The sequence below is a fragment of the Ursus maritimus genome, unplaced genomic scaffold (genome assembly GCF_017311325.1).
Source record: "Ursus maritimus isolate PB19 unplaced genomic scaffold, ASM1731132v1 scaffold_31, whole genome shotgun sequence".
NCBI classification, from domain to species: Eukaryota; Metazoa; Chordata; class Mammalia; order Carnivora; family Ursidae; genus Ursus; species Ursus maritimus.
The window spans coordinates 12718064-12737057 of record NW_024425675.1 but is presented as its reverse complement, the minus strand read 5'-3'; the positions used below and the strand labels follow the sequence as shown (position 1 = coordinate 12737057).

Below are 18994 nucleotides of genomic sequence, written 5' to 3'. Positions count from 1 at the left end.
GAATATAACCCAGTGCAACAATACCCACAGCGATTCGGGATGCTGGGATCAGCACCATTTTTACATCAGTTACAGAATCTTAAATTTAATTTACGGCAAACTTCTGACCACTAGGATCCTTCAAGGCACACCCGAAGTCATTAAAAGACCAAAGTACAGGGAATAAACCAGAAATAACAGTGCAGCGCACTCTTCTTCAATAATGTCTCAGATCTTTTAGAAATGCACTCAAGAGTCTTCACACAATTCACTCGGTGGCCCGTGAACACTGTGAAAGTCTACGAAAGAAGGGGTTTACTCGCTGAACCTCCTTTGTGCTGGGCACAAGGCAAAGTTCTGGCATGTAGCTGTAAACAAAGCCTCTTCTCTGGCACCAGCTGCGGTTACCCCACACCTCTTATCACCCATGTGCAGCAAGTTCCCCCACTCTCTAATGCGCTGCCCAACCCGCCCGCAAAATGCTCTAAACAGCGTGCTCAATCATAGCAAAACTGAATTTTACACGTGGATGAAAATTTAATGTGGAAAGGCTCACAGGACACCAGCTGAGCACTAACGGCCTACAGTTTACAGAATCCAGCTTCATCCAGTCCTTCAATAACATTAAGTGGGCGCCTACTACATACCAGCACTGCTCTAGGTGCGGGGATGCAGCTGTAAATAAGACAGTCTCATAGTCCGGGCAATAAATAATAAACATTCAGACAACTCAGTTTCCGATGGTGTGAAGTGTCACAGACGAAACAAGAGTAGTATGAGTGGAGGGTTACTTTACAGGCAGTCGGAGAGGCCACCCGAGAAGACAACCCTTTAGCTGAGAGACTAAAATGACAGCCACATGAAGACCTGAAGGAAGAACATTCCAAAGAGGAAAGAAAGTAAATGCAGAAGCTCTGTGGCTGTCCCGAGCTTGGCTTGTTTAAGGAACGGAGAAAGCCCAGCGTGGCTGGAACAAAGGAGTCATGCAGACAGTGGGAAAGGATGAGGGCAAAGAGGGAAGCAGGGGGCCAGGCCAGGAAGACCTTGCTAGCCACAGAGAAGAGCGTGGGGTTTGTTCACAATGCAACAGGAAGCCTCTGAAAGGTTTTCACCGAAGACGAGAAGCGACAAGAAGGTCATTCTGCTACCACTGTAGAGAATTTGGATGGAACCAGGGCGAGGGTGAATACAGGCAGACCTGTAGACTACGACAGTGTTCTGGAGAAAGGGACTTTATACAGGAAAGAGAGAAATACGCAGAAATATGCAGAACTCAGAAATGGTAGTGGTGATGAGAGAGGACTCAAGGCTGGCACCAAGGTTTTTGGCTTGAGCGGTTGGGAAGATGGTAGCCCATTTATGGACAGAGGAAGAAACTGGCTTAGGGTGTGACAGCAGGTGGGGCAGCGGGGCAGGAGGAGAGGGAGAGCCCTGTTCAGGTCCCGTCTGAGATGCTTATTTGGTGTGCGAGGGAAGAGACCTGATAGGAAATTGAATATGGAGCCTGGCAGGGAACTCAGAGCTGAAGATTTTATTTATTTATTTGACAGAGATAGAGACAGCCAGCGAGAGAGGGAACACAAGCAGGGGGAGTAGGAGAGGAAGAAGCAGGCTCATAGCCGAGGAGCCTGATGTGGGGCTCGATCCCATAATGCCGGGATCACGCCCTGAGCCGAAGGCAGACGCTTAACCGCTGTGCCACCCAGGCGCCCCAAGGCTTTTCAACTTCTGCTATAAAAAGGAACGGAGAAGCCGAGTGGACACAAAAGTGAGGACGGAACGTCAAAGGAGGCTTTCGTTATTCCGGCTGTTTATTTTGCTTTTAAGGCAGGAGGTCCCAGCGCAGGGAGCGCTGTCCAGCAGAAAGTGCTGCAGGGATGGCAATGGTCTACATCCGCGCCGTCCAGCTCGGGAGCTACTACTCACGTGTGGCCGTTGGGCACTCGATATGAGACACTGAACCTTAAGGTTTAATTTTAATTCAGTGAAATGTCAATAGCTACATGTGACTAGCGGCTTCCAAAGTGGACAGCGCAGCCCTCCACCACGTCTGTGGGTTCCTGGATTCCGCCGTCCAAAAGTTAGCAACCTACGTGGTGGGAAGAATGGAAGTTAGGGGCTTCTGTTGGTCCAGTGCTTTCTAAAGCATTAAAGGTCACCAGTTCGAAGAGGGCAAAGGGACAAAACACTAGAGGGAGGTTTAAGGAGAAAGAAAAGGTAAGAAATGGTTTCAAAGTGCATATAATATGATTTATGGTAAATTTTAAAGCAGCCTTCACTGGAACTGTTGTTAAGTTTTTCAGTGGCAAACACCAGCTACTGGGCCCTTTAAATCTGACCTCCAACCACCTCTTCCACCGTCTCCTAGACATTTCCCATCATCTACCTCTGCGGTTTTCAATCTTCTTGGTTGCAGAAACTCTGCCCCTTGTACATATTTGCCCTTATATTTCCTAAAATGTCCTTCCCCCTGATATCCTCATCCCCTTTGTCTCCCACGCTGTGTAATACCCTCCACCCCAGGATTCCTGACACTCTTTTATTTATACATAATGTCTGCATCTGTGTCTGTCTCCCCTGCAGTTATGAGCAATTTGAGGGCAGGGTCCACAATATATTCATTTTGCATCCCAAGAGCCTTGCACAGTGCCTCTTACAGATAGATAGATAGATAGATAGATAGATAGATAGATAGATAGATAGGAAGAAAGAAAGAGAAAGGGAGGGAGAAAGAAAGAAAGACAGAAAGAAAGAGGGAGAAAGAGAAAGAGAGGGAGGGAGAGACAGAGAGAGAAAGAAAGAAAGATACATTAAGAAATCAATAGCTAACATAATGTACAACTAATGAATCTGAATGAAATTTTTGACACCTCAAACAACCTGATTGGTAGTGGAAGCATTAAAGATACAAGAAAGGACATTATAACAAAATAGATACAGAAATTAGGGGCGCCTGGGTGGCACAGCGGTTAAGCGTCTGCCTTCGGCTCAGGGCGTGATCCCGGCGTTCTGGGATCGAGCCCCACATCAGGCTCCTCTGCTATGAGCCTGCTTCTTCCTCTCCCACTCCCCCTGCTTGTGTTCCCTCTCTTGCTGGCTGTCTCTATTTCTGTCAAATAAATAAATAAAATCTTAAAAAAAAAAAAAAGAAAAGAAAAGACATTATAACAAAATAGATACAGAAATTAAAGCAAGGGCACAAAGATAATTCTAAAAGGATTAATTTACAACTCCAAGATGCACAAGGATGCAAGTGCAGCAGTGACTTTACATCTAAGGACAATGTTAATGTAACAATTAATTTAACATGCACTCTAATAATTGTTCATGTTTTCTCATTTAAATCATTTTTTAAAACTTACTAATGACTGCTAACATTTATTAAGAACTTACCACGTGCCAGCAACTCCTTAGGTATCTTACAAGTACCAACTCATTTGATCCATATGGCAAACCTGTGCACTAGGTACTATGATTATCTCTTTTTATAAAGAAGGAACTGAGAGAGAGCCCAAATGACTTCGTCAAAGTCACACAGCCAACCAATGTGGCACCAGAGTCCGAGCTCTTAACCATGGCAGTCAGGTGAAAAACTAGGAAGACTTAATTGAACGTAAAGGCTTATCTCTAGGTAGGTTACTGTCTTCAAACTCCCTACAACACTTTTCATTAATAAATTATATATATGTGCTCTCTTCCTACATGCTTTGAATATATGCAATGATTTTCTTTCTATAAAGGAAAAACTGCTTTAAACAGGTATTAACAGCTAATACTCCATGTTAATATCTAATACTCTGTCAAAATATAGCTCTTACGACAACGGAAAGGGAAGAATAGACTAAGGGAAGAACTGACATGAATAACTCCTCGGCTGGCCCAGGCAGTTGAGTTCAAGGGTTGAGGGTACAGGTTGGAATCCCACCACCTACTAGCACTGTGTGCCCCACAGGTATTATAACGCATCTATGCGCATTCCTACTATGTATTATTCTTCCTGGCTGCTGCGTGCTCTCCCCCATTCCTCACCCCACGCCACTCCCACCTTATGCTTTCAAGAGTTCTCAGTTAGGTTCCACACCTCCCAAGTGGTCCATGGACAGAATTCAGGGGATCCATGAACTTGGTAGGATGTAGCTTTACGTATTTTCATTTATTCATTCAAAAGCATTATTCTAAGAAGGGGTCCGTAGCCTTCGCTGGACTGCCATAGGGGTACGTGGCACAAAAAGGAAACGCGGATAAAAGTAGATACAGGGAAATAAGCTAGGAGGTATTTTTAACATTTCAAGAAAGGTAACCAATCTGGTTAGGTCGGAAGAGGTGAGAATGGAAAGTGATGGAGGTGAGGAAAATACCTTGGTATCCCTAACAAAAACGGCGTGTTCCACCTTCCTTCTACTTCTCACCTTCTCAAAAGAGATGCTGCCTCTACTTCCGTTCGTTTGTTCCTTAAATCTTTAAGCTTGCACACGTGCGCGTGCGCATACCACTCGGCCATGTCTCAACAAGTACATCCCTGAGCATCGTGATCTCTGAAGCATTAATCTGCTGGCCTTCCTGCGGAGTTTTGTCTTGCCTCCTGTTTCTTCTACCTACTTTACCCCCCTGGCTTCCACTACCAACTCGGCACAGGTAATTCTCCGTTCTCCATCCCAGCCCCAACCTTGCTCCTGAGCTGTAATTTCACCTTCCAACACCCCCCATCCCTGTGGGCACTGTCACTAGAATATCCATTCACCATCACCTGCAGTTCAACACTTGATGTATTTAAGGAAGCTCCACACCCGGCGTGGGGCTTGAACTCACGACCTTGAGATTAAGAGTCGCACGCTCTACCAACTGAGCCAGCCAGAAATTTTTTTTAACCTTTGTCAATACACAATTCCTTCTCCTAACTCTACTATGGAGTCACCATTCTCCCAAGAAGATTCATCACATGCAGTCAGGGGACAAACCCTGAATATTTCTCTTTATTTTTAGCACTATTCCTTTTGCTGGCCTCGCTACTCAACATGTATCCCAAGGACCAGCAGCGTCATCACCTACGAGCGCGATAAATGCAGGGTCTCGGTCAGAATCTGCATTTTTTGAAGTGTTCCCAAGTGATTCATACACACACTAAATTTTGAGAAGCACTACTTCTCTGGTGCTTATGAATATGCTAACAGCCTAACTGCATCTGAATTTGAACATTTTTTGGTATCAATTACTAACTCCGTATTATATGCTAATTACAGTTCTAGACTTTAAATACATTATCTTACTTAATACTCAGAATAATTCTGTGACAGATCATCATCATCTCTATTTTAAGAATGAGTAAATTGAGGCTCAAGTGGATAAATCATCTGTTCAACGAGTCCATAATTGATGGAGGCAGGATTTGAACCTAATCTGTCTGACCACAAACTGTTTTGCCAAATTGCACTAATTCCCTTAAATTCCAAAATTTGTATTTCAAAGGGCAGGTTGGCTGAATTAATTACTCTGCCTGACTGTATTTTCTACTCAACTTAAGGTAGATTTTGTTTATTACAATTCTTGCTGAAAATGTTTCTAAAGGCAGAGCAGACGACCCTGGTTTCAAAAGAGAATTCAGGGGCGCCTGGGTGACGCAGTCCTCAAGTGTCTGCCTTTGGCTCAGGACGTGATCCCGGCGTTCTGGGATCGAGCCCCACATCAGACTTCTCCGCTAGGAGCCGGAAATGGAGAAGAAAATGTATTCTCTTCTCAGGATCTAATCCCAAGTTTGAAGGGGCATAAAACTGTTTCCTTAATAATAAACGGTGTGTGTCTGCTTGGCATTCTTCTTTGCTCTAAAGGGAAGAAATAAAAATAGTGTGAGACAGAGGTGCCTGGGTGGCTAAGAGTCAGTTAAACATCCAACTCTTGATTTTGGCTCAGGTCTTGATCTCAGGGTCGTGAGTTCAAGCCCCGTGTTGGAGCCTATTTAAAAACAAAAACAAAAACAATGCAAGACTAGTGCTTGAATGAATGGTTATTTGAGTTCCATTCAATAAATTTCACCTAATGTCTAGCTAACTACTCTTTTAAGTTAATTGCCTCCTTATATCCTATTCAGTCAATATTTCATAGTCACTTATTTCATTTTTAAACCTAGTTTCCTTCTTTCATTTTTTTCAATGCCCAAATATAAACCCACAAAGCTAAAAGACGTCACTATTTCTCCAATACAGTATTTACCTACTTCAAGTCGCAGGCCTTGTCGAGAATTTAACAAAAGCTACGGGCGCTCTACCCAGAAAACTGCCTATTTGCCCAAACACAAAAAACATGGCACCGGGACACCAAGATGAACACCCCAGCTCTACCACTAGGACAGACACCTGCCTGATAAGGCCTGTCCAGGCCCTCTCCACTCTTATGGCAACTGTTCCAAAAGGCAAGAGCAGCTTCACCTTCTCCTAACTGCTTAGCCCAGGGGGATGCCAGACAGGTCAGAATCCTTCCATGGGATTTTTATAACTGAACCAGAGACAGAAAGTCCCTTGGGGGGGGGGGGGGACAGAAATTACAAAATGTGAAATTCAGGAACCATTAGTTCCCTGCCCTGTGGAGGAAACCAGTCAGCTACGAGCACAAATGAAGCCAAAATGGACAGAAAAGTCCCACGAGCACCCAAGCACCTGGTTCCAATTACTGCTGAACCCAACCCCATTCCTGTTCTCTTGGTTTGGTTACTAATCAGTCTTTGCACGGGGACAGACCTCCAAAACCCTCCAAACATTTAAAGTTTTTGGCTAAGCTCATTCACATTTCTATAGCTTGCCACAAAAGGACAAAAGTAGTCATTAATACTGACTACTTCTAAATACTGTATTTGTTTTCAACAAGTTTTATGTCCTTTAAATTTTTCCCATACAGATGAATTCCTTTAGATATTTAATTAGGTCTTTAAATACTAGTTTCCAAAAGGCTCACATTTCACTGTCCATAAAAATCTTTTAGGATATCTCTTTAAAACAAGTCTTGGCCCCTCTCATTGTCCATGTTCCACACACTATTAAAACAGAATTTTAGGAAGCTAACTGCCTGATCATTTTTAGTTTAATTCCAAATGTAACAAGACAAAATTGCCTGCTTAAGCCATCTTTTTTGCTTTATGTATTCAATTATATTCCCTGCTTAAAATACTTAAAATAAAAATTGGCAAGGATCCATTCACTGATGGGTATTTTAACTTAGAAAGCAGCAACATATCAAATTCACCACACAAAGTCAGGCTTATTCTTGTCATTGAGAATTACCACCACAATGGACTTGGAAATTTCCACCTTAATTGCAAGTTTTTACATTTCAATCAAATAGACTTTGACTTCATAGACCGCAGTGCAGTCCAACTGCGATCAATCCAACAAACTCTTCGTTCACACCTCTCTTACGAATCACCAGATTTCCTTCCCCTTTGTCACAGCCCTGAAAATTCCCTGAATGCTGCTACATTTTTAAGGTTATAGTAATGCCACTTTCGTTCTATACTATTGACTATTACTAGTCTATGGATCCTAACATAGGGCTATGAACCCAGTAGACTGTAAAAACAGCTGAATCTTGAAGTTAGAAAAATACCTGAAAATCATCCAGTCCAATCACCTTACTTTCATAAATGCAAACATCGATGCAAAAACTAGTTAGTTATCATGCCCAAGGTCAGCAGAATTAGAGATAAAATTAGAACACGTGTACAAGGAGCATTTTACCGGAGTATGTAGGTTCCCAATCTCCGTATAAGATGCCTCCATGATAAAATAAATACGAAGTTTTCCTTCAGTACTACAAATGTGTAGTTATTGCTAAATACACATAAGACAAATTCAAATGAATTATAAAAGCATGAAATTGCTATATTCATGACAAATCTTTGCCCATTAATTCTGGTCACATTAGAAATATAGGACAAAGAATGATTTAAATGATCTGCTCCTTCTCTGCTATGCTTTCTCAAATATCCCTGTCATATACAACACTATGCTTGCTCCCTCTTAATAATGCTAACGTAGTTTATTCTCATATTATACTGTAGACTTTGGTCATTTTTGGTCAAGTTCATATAAAAATGTTCATCAAGTATTAGACTTTGTCACCTAAAATGAAATCAACCAGAAATACATGGCATCTTAGTGCTTAGATTTCAGTTATACACACTTTTTTCCCAGAAATGAAGAAAATAGACATTTTGAAAAAGAAAGCTGTGAAATAGACCATTCTTACGTCAATTAAGCTCTCAAAGTAAAGATATTTGGATGGAAATATGGGCATTTTTAGTCATCTTTTGCACAGTGGCTGGTACTGTCTATGTGCCTACTACATATTTGTTGAAAGAATAACATGGTTACGTTACGTACTCTGAAAACTTGACTCCTCTGGATGACTATACTTAGAATTGCTAACTTTTCTTGAACGCAAAAGAAAATAGCATAAAATGTACCATCGACAAATCATACATCATTTTTTAGGGCTTAAGTAGTTTCAAAAGTTCCAATTAGCAAGAAACTCTAAAACAAATGTAGCAATTCATAAATATAAGGTAACAACATAAGCGATCACAATAAAATATGCACGACTGCAAGAAATTTGTAAAGTAAACTGGAATTCATACTAATTCCCAGAAAGCACACTCTTTTTCAGCAACATATTGTTGGCACTAATACTTTACTACATTAAACCCTCATACACCAACTCACCTGCCCAAAACACCAGAACTCCAAAAGAGATAAAAGAACCAATAAATACAGAACTAACAATATTACTATTTTTTTAAAAAGCAACTAACACAAATAACTTTAAAAGCTTAATAGAATTAGACATAACTCTAAATCGTAGATTTATTATAGAGGAAAAATTCCATTTCATTTACGACAATAAAACTTTGGAGAGTTTTGGTGCATTAACACATGCGGTTGTAAAAGCTCACTCCTAATTGCTGAAGAAGTTATCAGGAAGTTAAAATGAACTTCAATGGATTAGGCACTCATTTTCTTAAATGACTCTCTTAAACACAATCACTTCATGCAAACACAATCAATCCTGATACGCTGTTTCTCCTCTTTCCCCAGCTCAGCCTGGGAAAGAAAAAATACAAAGATGATGCTTTTGAGCCATTTTGAACAACTTCATTAAATTGAGAATGTTCTTTTAAAAACCAACATGGTTTTCTGTCATTGCTATTATACTGATAAGGGCCCACAGACGTCCATAGAAATCAAAACTACGGAAAGCAAGCTTACACTTTTCCTCACATGCTAACTGACTGCAGTGGGTAAGGTCATGGTCAAAATTCACAGGCTCATCTAAACTTTCGTGGCTCAGCCAACAGCTCCTATCACGTTTCCTGATCCGAAGAAGATTAAAACTGCAGGAGTTTCTCGCAGTAAGATCAGCAGGAGGCTATTTCAGACCCTCAAACCGCAGTCCGCATAGCCCGCAGCGGCGCATCTTCCACCACCTCTGGCTGTGTGTTAAGCTAACCTTTCCGAGCGTTCTCCTCCAGCCTTTTAAACAAACCCCCAAAACGGGTGCGGCCAACTGGAGACGGCTTTCTGTCTGCGCCCGCCGAGACCCCCTCCTGCTGTCATCCCCAGGCAGCCCTTCCGCAGTCGGTGACTTCGGCCTGGCTCCCCAAGGTGGGGGAGGAGGTGTGGGAGGAAGACTCCCCGCCAAGCAGCTCTTCAGCCCGCACAGCGGCAGGGCGATGCGGGAGAGGAGCAGAGGAAGATGCTAAACACCAGTGCCATATTTACATGAGCTTTTTCTCTGCCGAAAAGATTCCTTGTGTCCAATAATATCGCCTTTAAAGGAAAAAAAGGATGACACTAAAGCCGCTGACCACATCTCCGGATCTCCAGTATTCTCACCCCTCTTCCCCCGCGGGGAGGCTCCAGACGCTCCCAGCCTCGCACAGGTACACCTGCCAGCCAGCGGAGGACCCGAACTCCCCCGCCACCCCCTGCCGTAAGGGAGCTATCACCAAGACTCAGACCCCAGCAGCCCCCGCCTGAGATGACAGCCCAGGCGGAGCCGTGCCCCGCACAAACTTCCCAGTTGCCCGGCTGCGAGGACCGGCCGGCCGACGGACGAATGGGCGGACGGGGAACGACACTGGTCCCCGCCGCCGGGCTCAAATGCAGATGGGACCCCTCGTCCTGCATCCGGCCCTAGGTCCAAAGGGGGTCCAAGTGGCGCTCGGGGGACCCGGAGAGGCGGGCGCGCGCCGCGGGGATGGGGGCACCGAGGCGCCGAGGCGGGCGGACAACCCCAGAGAGCGAGCAGCCGGAGGGCCGGGTCCCGCTCAGTCCCCGCGCCGCAGCTGCAGCAGGGAGGCGAGGGGAGAAGGAGGAGAGAGGGACTGCGCGCCGCAGTAGGCCTACCAGTGGTTTACCCCCCACATCAGGACGCTGAGCAGCGGATCGCTGGCCCGAAAGAGCTTCACTTTCTGCGCTACGAAGTGCTTCTTCTTGGTCTTGGTCTTGCTCGCCAAGACGGAGGACCCCAGGTTGCGGGGTCGCCATGGCCGCCTCTGTCCCCTCCACCGCCGCGCTCCCGAGGCCGGGGACCCGCCCTCTCTACACGCCGGCCGGGGGAGGCAGCCGCATCCCCCCGGCGGCGGCCCCGGCGCGCCGTGCCCGCTCCGCCCGCTTTGCCCGCTCCGCCCGGCAGAGGAGGGAGACTGCGCTCGGCTCGCGCCCCGACCCGGATCCCGCGCCCGCCGCGGCTCCGCGCTCAGCCCGCGGCTGGACCAGGCGCGCAGCGAGCGGCTTCCGCGTTGGGCGCCGGCGTCATGACGCAGGGGGCGGGCGGGTAGCAGTTGCGGCGCCGCCAGGCGGGGCGCGGCCGCGGGACCGTTAAGCTGCAGGCTCGCGCTTGGGCTCTGGCTCCGGCTCCGGCTCCGGGTCCACGGCGGTCCGGCAGCCCCCGCTGTGTAGGCGAACTCAAAGCCGGCTGAAGAGGCCGCGGGGAGCTGGAGGACTCCCGCAAGACAACCCCTTCTGCTCCCCAGGGAGAAAGGGAGGGGGAAGGACGGAAGAGTGAGGAGATCCGAGAAGAGGAGCCTCCAGAGGCGGCGGCGGTCAGGCGAAGGAATGAGGCGCGGGGAACCGCCACTTACGGTTGCCAGGAGTCAGAAGAGCTGGCGAGACCTGAAATGCTGCATGGAGACCAGGGCTTCCCTAGCACCGGGGAAAGGACCTGGGCACATCCTTGGCCACCTCCCAGAGTGGCACTGAAATGAAGTTATAACCCTATTGTGCCTTTAACTATCGGGCCTTTCATACGCTGGACTTCACACTTCCTGCACTCTAAGTTGTGCAGAAGGGAGACTCCCACCTACCACATTGGCTCTTTCCCACCCCCTCCACCGGGCAGGACCCTGGATTTCTCACTCACAGCCCTTGGTTTCGCCTGGAGAATCATGCCCCAAACTGCACCTTCTACTTCAAATCCTCCGCAACGTTCCTTACATTTCTTCCTTTTATCCATTCCACTCATCTTCCACGGAAATCTGTTCATTTTCTTCATCCATGTACACCTTAATGCTGGGAATAACTGACCCACCTCAGGAAGCTGCTGTTGCAAACGTGTCTAAAAACAGTGCTGTCCCCATACCTGCCCCTGACTCAGCCCACTGGGCAAACGTGTTCTCTATTGTCATTATTACTCCACTTAAATATATCGGATACCCGCCGTGTGCTCGGTGATCTGCTTGGTTCTGTCAAAGGAGACAAAAGATGACAGACCCCTATCCCTTAAAGAGCTCAAGTCTCATGGGGGTGGGGAGTGACATGTCAGGTGGGTCACGTTTATTTGCTCCTCTTTTTTTCTTTGTTCTTTAAACACAGGGGTAGCACCAAAGTCCTCTTGTTCTTTCCCTCTTGTTTCTGGTTCTTTGTGTTAACAAAAGATAATCAGACACAAACGTCACTTTAGGGACTACTCTGGGCCTGGTATTTATGCCTCTGTCCAACCTGCTTTAGAGGAGGTTTATTAGAATCAAAACAGTAGACAATGGCTGCGAAAAGCCCTTTGTAAACCATACAGCATTATATACATAGCTAGATAAAATGTAGAGTACTTGCAGATAACCCATATATTGTCCACTGACCTCAGAGATGTAAGTGCCTGGGTGAGTATCTCTACAGCAGTTGTCCACAAACACCTTTAAAAAGTGTCTACAACTTAAATGCATTTTTAAGTGTCTAAAACATGGGCGCCTGGGTGATTCAGTTGGTTGAGTGCCTGCCTGTGGCTCAGGTGGTGATCCCGGGGCCCTCGGATCCAGCCGGGCAGTGGGTTCCCTGCTCAGCGGGGAGCCTGCTTCGCCCTTTCCCTCTGCCTTTCCCCCTTCTTGTGCATACTCTCTGTCAAAATCTTGAAAAAAAAAAAAAAGTGTTTAAAACCAAGTTCAGCATCTCCCCCACCCCAACATCGTTTCATTTTTATATTCTATTGGAAATGGCGTTCCTTCACTCAGTTACCCCAGTTAGACGTTCATTTGTTTAACAAATTTTCATTGATCCAGGCTTGAAAGCTTAGAATCATCATTGATTACTGCCTCTCATCATTACTGCACATAAACCCCTTTACCAGGTCCTGGCCTTGAAAACAGTTGTGCTCACATATTATCTCTTCTCTGGTGCTTTCATGGTCCTCCTGGTCAAAATCAATCTGTTCACCTCAGTGCTTCCATAATACCCGATTTGTTCCATGACAGTTTCATTGTACTTAATTGTATATCATTAATGCAAGACAGTGGGCATGCTGTGAACGCTTAAAAACTGGATTTAGTGATGACAAAGTATTGAAGGAACCTATAGGAAGGGGAGACGGACACCTGTGGGGACCGTCAGATTTAGGAGAGCAGGACGTTATGGATGTGGGCACAAGGCATCATCCCTGTTAGGGGCTGTCAGGAGCATAGGCATGCAGATGAACATTCATGTGCTATTTTCAGGTAGTAATGAGAGAGGTATCCTTTAAAGGACAGAAGGACAGAATTTTTTTCCGTGCTTGATTGAGTTACATTTGACATATCATGTTGGGTAAGTTTAAGGTGTACAGCCTGATGATTTATTACGTATACATGGTGAGATGATTAGGACAGTAAGGTTAGTTAACACCTCCAACACACGTAATTGCTGGGTGTGTGTGCTTACGTGTGTGATGAGAACATTTAAGATCTACTCTCTTAGTAACTTTCAAGTAAATGATACAGTATTGTTAAGGGACAGAATTTTGGGTGATTTAACTTGCTTTGAATGACATTATATTAAATGCCATTTGTGAATAGGTCATTAAATGGTTCTGCCAATGACCTTTTGCATTAACTTTGTACTTTGCAGAGGGTGTGGGTGATTCTCGGAAATTCTGGAGTCACAGAAATGACCACAGGAAATACCTAATCCAGTTCTCAAATTATATACACCCGACAACTGAGATCTAGATTTAAGAGATTTCCTGATTTGTTGACAAACAATAAACTCTTGAAGGCAAGGTCCATGTGGTAGTCACTCTGTATTCTCCTGGTGAACCTAACATACTCCCTTTCTGGTAGCACCTACAGCAAAGTTTTGGTGAACAAATGGAAAGGAAATTTTCATCTCTCACAACAAAATTATACATAAAGTTCCATGCCCAGGAAATGCTTGTGCCAGGTTCCATTCAGAATAGTTTATTGGGAGATTAGGCTAGGTTAGGCATAATATTTAAAGTTGAGGTTAGGGACCCCTGGGTGGCTCAGTTGGTTAAGTGTCAGACTTGCTTTTGGCTCCAGTCATAATGTCATAGATCCGTGAGTTGGAGCCCCAGGGCCGGCTCCATGCTCAGCGGGGCGTCTGCCTGAAGACTCTCTCCCTCGGTCCCTTCCCCCACTTGCACACACTATCTCTGTCTCTAAAATACATAAATAAATCTTTTTAAATTAATTAATTTTAAAAATAAGGTTGAGGGTTAGCTACTATGTGGATTTTGCAACTTAGCAATTCGATGGCTATTTTCCTTGGAGTTTGTGCAATAATGAAACGATGCATACGACCTTGGTTCAGCACCTCATTCAGGGAGCTTGGGCCGGTTCGGGCAGAGTTGAAGCACCCCGACCACCAGCATGTCACAATGGTCTTGACCAGAGGCATGGCTAGAGAAAGAAGAGCAAGGAAATTCGATCCCAGGATGCATGTGGTTCTGTTGGTCAAGGGGGATGCTGCTCCCATTTGTTTACATTTGGCCTCTTGGGCTGTTCACCCAAGTGCCAAGGCCATCACAGCTGCAAGAAATGGCTCTAGCAGCCAAATTCACTGCAAAGAAGGAAGGAAATGTCGGGAAGATTGAAAGGCAGATACTCACTTGTTTCTGCTTGCCGTTACGGTTGTCCTTGTTTTTCTGTCTCTTCCCGTAACCAATTCCATTTACTAGCCTCGAAAAGTATGGTGAAAGTGTGATATTGACTAAGGTATACAACATCGAAAATGAAGATTGAAATGAGTGGATGCTTTGCTTTTATATTTTATTACCCTTTTCATTAAAAAAACAAAAAAAAAAACTCCACTTCCTCAGCTGAATAATTCTGATTAGAATTCTTCATTGAGTCATTCGGTAATGCTGTTTGGAAGCTTTTATGTCTTTCATTGCTCTGCAAGGAAATCAAGGCAAGGTGTGGGACAATTCCATTTCATCTAATGTAGCGTCATCCAGAGCCTTGCCGTTCAAAATGGTATTATTTTGGAAGACCATTACCAAAGTACATACAGTTGAACCCAAACAAAATGGAATAAATAGGATCCAAGAATTCAATTGCGACATCTGAATTACTTTTTCTTTCGTGGGAGGGCTGACAGGACGCAGCCCAGCTTGCCATCGGGAGTTCTGAGGGTCTAGCTGTGCTGTCCAAACCCCTCCCGGGCTGGCTGTGGTTTGGCACAAGCTGGTAGTGTTCTCCACCCAACTGAAATATTGATAGTGATTCTTCTGGCTTCTGCAGCTGGCTGGGACTTCCAGGACAGTGGCAGTAATTCCAGGAAACTACCACTTAGTTGGCAGCTCTTCTGTTGGCCTGGTGTAGGGAGATTGGATGGGGAGAAGACTGGACATAAAGGAGCCAACATAGAGGGTGACCATGTCCCCAGCCTGCCTCGCTTTCTCCTCTACTCCCCAAGTCACAGGGTGAGAAGCCCCTTTGGAACCTCTGCGGAGGACAGGAGTCTATCTCTGATGGCATTATATTTTTATTATGCACACCTTTATAATAGACACAGAAATTTCCAACATTGCAAGAGCAATTAAGTGAATTACAGTAGCCCCAAACAGCAGACTATAATGCAACCAATAAAAGTGGTATTTTCAGAGAATATGATGACATAAAGTAATCAGATGTTAATAGGAGTGAAAAAAATGAGATACAAAATTGTATGTAAGTGTGGTTTTAATATCATAAAATGTGTGCACGTGTGTGTGTAAACACGTAAAAGACCAAAAGAAAATACGTCATACTGTAAAGAGTGATATATCCGGGATACAGTGTGGATGATGGATGATTTTAAAAATATGGTTTTGCATTTTCTAAATGTTCTAACATTCATTTGTGTTATGTTTCTAGTCATTTTTTTCCTAAATGCGACCATCTTCCCCGCTTAAATAAATAACACAGCATTTACCATACCGGCCCATTCCTCTAAGAGAACAGCCTTTTAAGTTATTCCTTGCTACTTATTATAGTTATGGTACAATTTCGGCAGTGTTGGACTAAGTTTGTACTGGAACAAGCCATTTTCTGATGTGTAGGGGGAAGAGAAGCTCACAGAGTCCCTAAGAAAAAGGAAGGCTACAAATATGAGGAAAATAGAATTAATGTTTTTTTCGTCAATTAGGCATCTTCTCAATGCTTAGGGCCTATGGCTTTTTCTTTTCTTTTTTCAGAAAAAGTTTGAGATCAGGTTATAAAAACTGAATCCAGGGTCACTTGGCTGGCTCAGTCGGTAGAGCATACAGTGCTTAATCTTGGGGTTGTGAGTTCGAGCCCCATGCTGGGTGCAGAGATTATTTAAAAATAAAACCTTAAAAAAACCTGAATCCACAAGAAAACTGTAAAATTAATATTAATAATAAGCATTTTGTGAACTGGCTACAAAACATAACATAGTACTGTCAAGTTTATTCAGTTTAGTCAAAATGTCACATTTACAAATAGTTTGTGAATTAGAGTTTATTTTACAAGTATACATAATGATTGATTTAAAAAGATAGTAACTAGACAATTAAAAATTAAATGTTAGTCATAGTCAGAAATTCTAAGAGGAAAATTATAAAAATCTTGTCCAAAATATTTTACAGCAAGAGTATTGTATTAAATGTGAGTTATGAATTCCTTTTACTATGTTTGGTACAATGAAGGGGTGGGACTCCTGAGAACAAGAATGCCCAGCACTTAAGAGAGGTTTTCAAATGCTCTGGGAAGGAGGAGGGTCTATTCTTTGTTGATCAACAATGTCCATACAAATCTGTGTGACCTTCAGAAGCCAAGGCTGACTGAAAAGCCTGGAGGTATCAGATTTTAGCCTGAGCCCTTTTCCTGATTAAGAAAAAAGTCTGCAACGTCTAGAAGCAGGAAGCAAGGGGACCCAGCTGTGTGCAAGGTGTCTGTTTACCCCAATCCCTTATGGCTGTGGCATGAGTTAAGACTGACTATCGTTAAAAAAAAAAAAATTAAAAAAAAAAAAAGATTGACTATCGTTGAGGTGGTTGGGATTTTCCTCAGTTATTTATTTTTCCATTAACACCTCAGAAAAATGCACTTATGCAACTACTATTTATTGATTGCACCTACTGTGTGCCAGATGACATGCTAAGTACTGCATGATTTCTTCCCTCATAGAGTTTACGGTCTGAGAGGATACAGAGTAGAAGTAAAGGATAATCCTATAATTAACAGATTTTGACCAGGGTTCTGAAGGTAATAAACTTGGTGCAGAATAGAAAATTGGCAGAGCGTCAGAGAAAACCTCTCCAAGGAAGAGATATGTAAGCCTGAAAGATGAGAAGCAGTCAGCCACGTAAAGAATGGGGCGAAAAGTGGCCTGGACCGAGGGGCCATGCTGTGTGAGGACTTCCGTTCTAGAACCCAGAGGAAGCCTGTGTTGACAAGGAAGGCAGAGGTCAGGTCATTGAGACCCTGGCAAGAATCTGAATTTTATTCTAAGTGCAGTAGGAGCCCTTGGGAAGCTAATAATTTGTTTGCAAAAAGATCTCAGTGGCTCCTATGCGGAGAACAGACTGAAGAAACATGAATGTCAAAAGGGGGAGACAAAGAAGGAAAGTATACAGGAAACCAGGTAAGAAATGATGGTGGCTTGGACTAAAGTCCTGACAATAAAGATAGAGAAAAAAAATGGGCAAATTCATCTACAAGGGGCGGTGGTGTGTCAAGGTGGATGGGGGTAGAGAAAGCACAAACTTGGCCTCACTGCCCAAGGGAGAGCCTAGCAGAAGATCTCAGACACTCCTCTCTGTTTTTAACATTCCTGCCATCAAGGGGCACTCTGGCTTACGCACCTGTTGCTCTTAACGAGAAGGCACCTAAAGAACAATCTCCCCCAAAGTCTGCTTTAATGGTGGTATTTTGAATTCTAAAATACAGTAGGTTCCATACTGATGCTAGAAAACCTAGAGAAATAATCGATGTGTATATTTGAAATACACCCAAAGAAATAGAGCCTGAGATCAGCCTAAGGAAAAGATCACGGCAGTCTTCGTGCTGCTGTATCCATCCCATAGTCAGAGATGGGTTGCTTCCCAGGGTCTTCGCTGTTCTGTAGAACTAAATGGAAGATACCAAACAAAAGCCTTCCTATGCTGGTAGCACTGGGTGTCCATGTTGGTTAACCCCGTGCAGGTCCAGTCCATCCACCCAGGGGGAAGAACTGAAGGGGGAAAGAGGAACAAGGGGTCCCGGTGAGATTCCCATTCCTATGCAGACTGTTTCCACTTCCCCCTCACTGCTCTCAGTTCCTGAAATGAGCTGTTTCGGCCTCCCGCCTAAGCAGAAGCAGCCCCAGAGCAATCCGTCAGAAGGCGCCCGATAATGGCACCCCTCGGACACAGCTCTGTTCTTCACACCCCTTCTCCCAAACCTGGGGACCCCCATTTCAACAACCCATTGTGACCCCAAAGAAAGATCCAGAAGTCTGCAAATCCACTGACCTTTCTCTGTCACCTGTACAGAGACCTCAGAACTCCATGTCCAAGTTTTTTTAGTTTTAAGTTTGGGTGCTTAGTATGTCAAGTTCTGGTTCCCTTCAGTCATAACAAGTCGGTGTCTATTTGTCCCCTTATGTAGCTAGACCTGTCTTAGTCACTTCAAGTCTCTTAGAGTCTTGAAAGGGGGGGAGTCAGGCTTCATCGGTTGCTTAGACTCAGAGGAGCTCCTTTGAATGTCCCTTGTGTATTTTTAGTGCCTGCTAACATCCAAATGTTATACTGAAAGGAAGCTATAGATGAAATCATCGTTACATAAATTCCAGGCCTGAATTTTAAAGATAGGAGATTGCTGGTCATTCATAAGACTCATGCCCTTTGTTGGTGCTTTCATCTTAAATTCGGCATGGCTCTTCAGAAAGTTGTTGGAAAACTCCCTTTCAGTACAGAACTCTGCTTTGCTTTTATTAATTTGGGCTTTTTCTGTTTTAGCTTTCATAGTCAAATTTTAAGTAGGTCATAATAGTGATATTTTAAAACGTAATGAAATAGAACTCAGGGACTAATCCGATGTCAGAAATAGGTTTATTATCATTTTCTCCTCACTCATTCATCACGTATGCGTGGAAATCCTAGAGATTCTGGGCACAAAGATGAACAAGACACACTCCTTGCCCTTGAGGAACCCAGAGTTTAGTGGAGAAGATAAACCCATGAGCCGATCATTTTCAATACTCTATGGTATATATGCTGTGGCAAGAGTGTCAGGGTAGCTGGAAGACCACTCCATCAGCCTGTGGGGGTGAAGGAGGGA

At 44.3% G+C, this 18994-nt stretch overlaps 1 protein-coding gene and 1 long non-coding RNA gene across 3 annotated transcripts in view; both read right to left on the bottom strand.

Annotated features, from left to right (window-relative positions):
- PIP4K2A (phosphatidylinositol-5-phosphate 4-kinase type 2 alpha) overlaps nucleotides 1-10691 on the bottom strand; it is a 177611-nt gene extending 166920 nt beyond the window's left edge. The window contains exon 1 of one of the 2 annotated variants that reach the window (XM_040645330.1): nucleotides 10371-10691. In XM_040645330.1, the coding sequence (XP_040501264.1) occupies nucleotides 10371-10511 (141 nt within the window). In that variant the 5' untranslated portion in view covers nucleotides 10512-10691. The remainder of the gene's footprint in view (nucleotides 1-10370) is intronic. The other variant, XM_040645331.1, reaches the window with a different exon arrangement.
- Nucleotides 8815-9791, bottom strand: LOC103672635. The gene is made up of 2 exons (XR_571202.2): nucleotides 9472-9791; nucleotides 8815-9065 (listed from the first exon to the last, which is right to left on the bottom strand). It is a non-coding gene; the product is annotated as an uncharacterized LOC103672635 (long non-coding RNA).
- Nucleotides 10692-18994: the final 8303 nt, after the last annotated feature.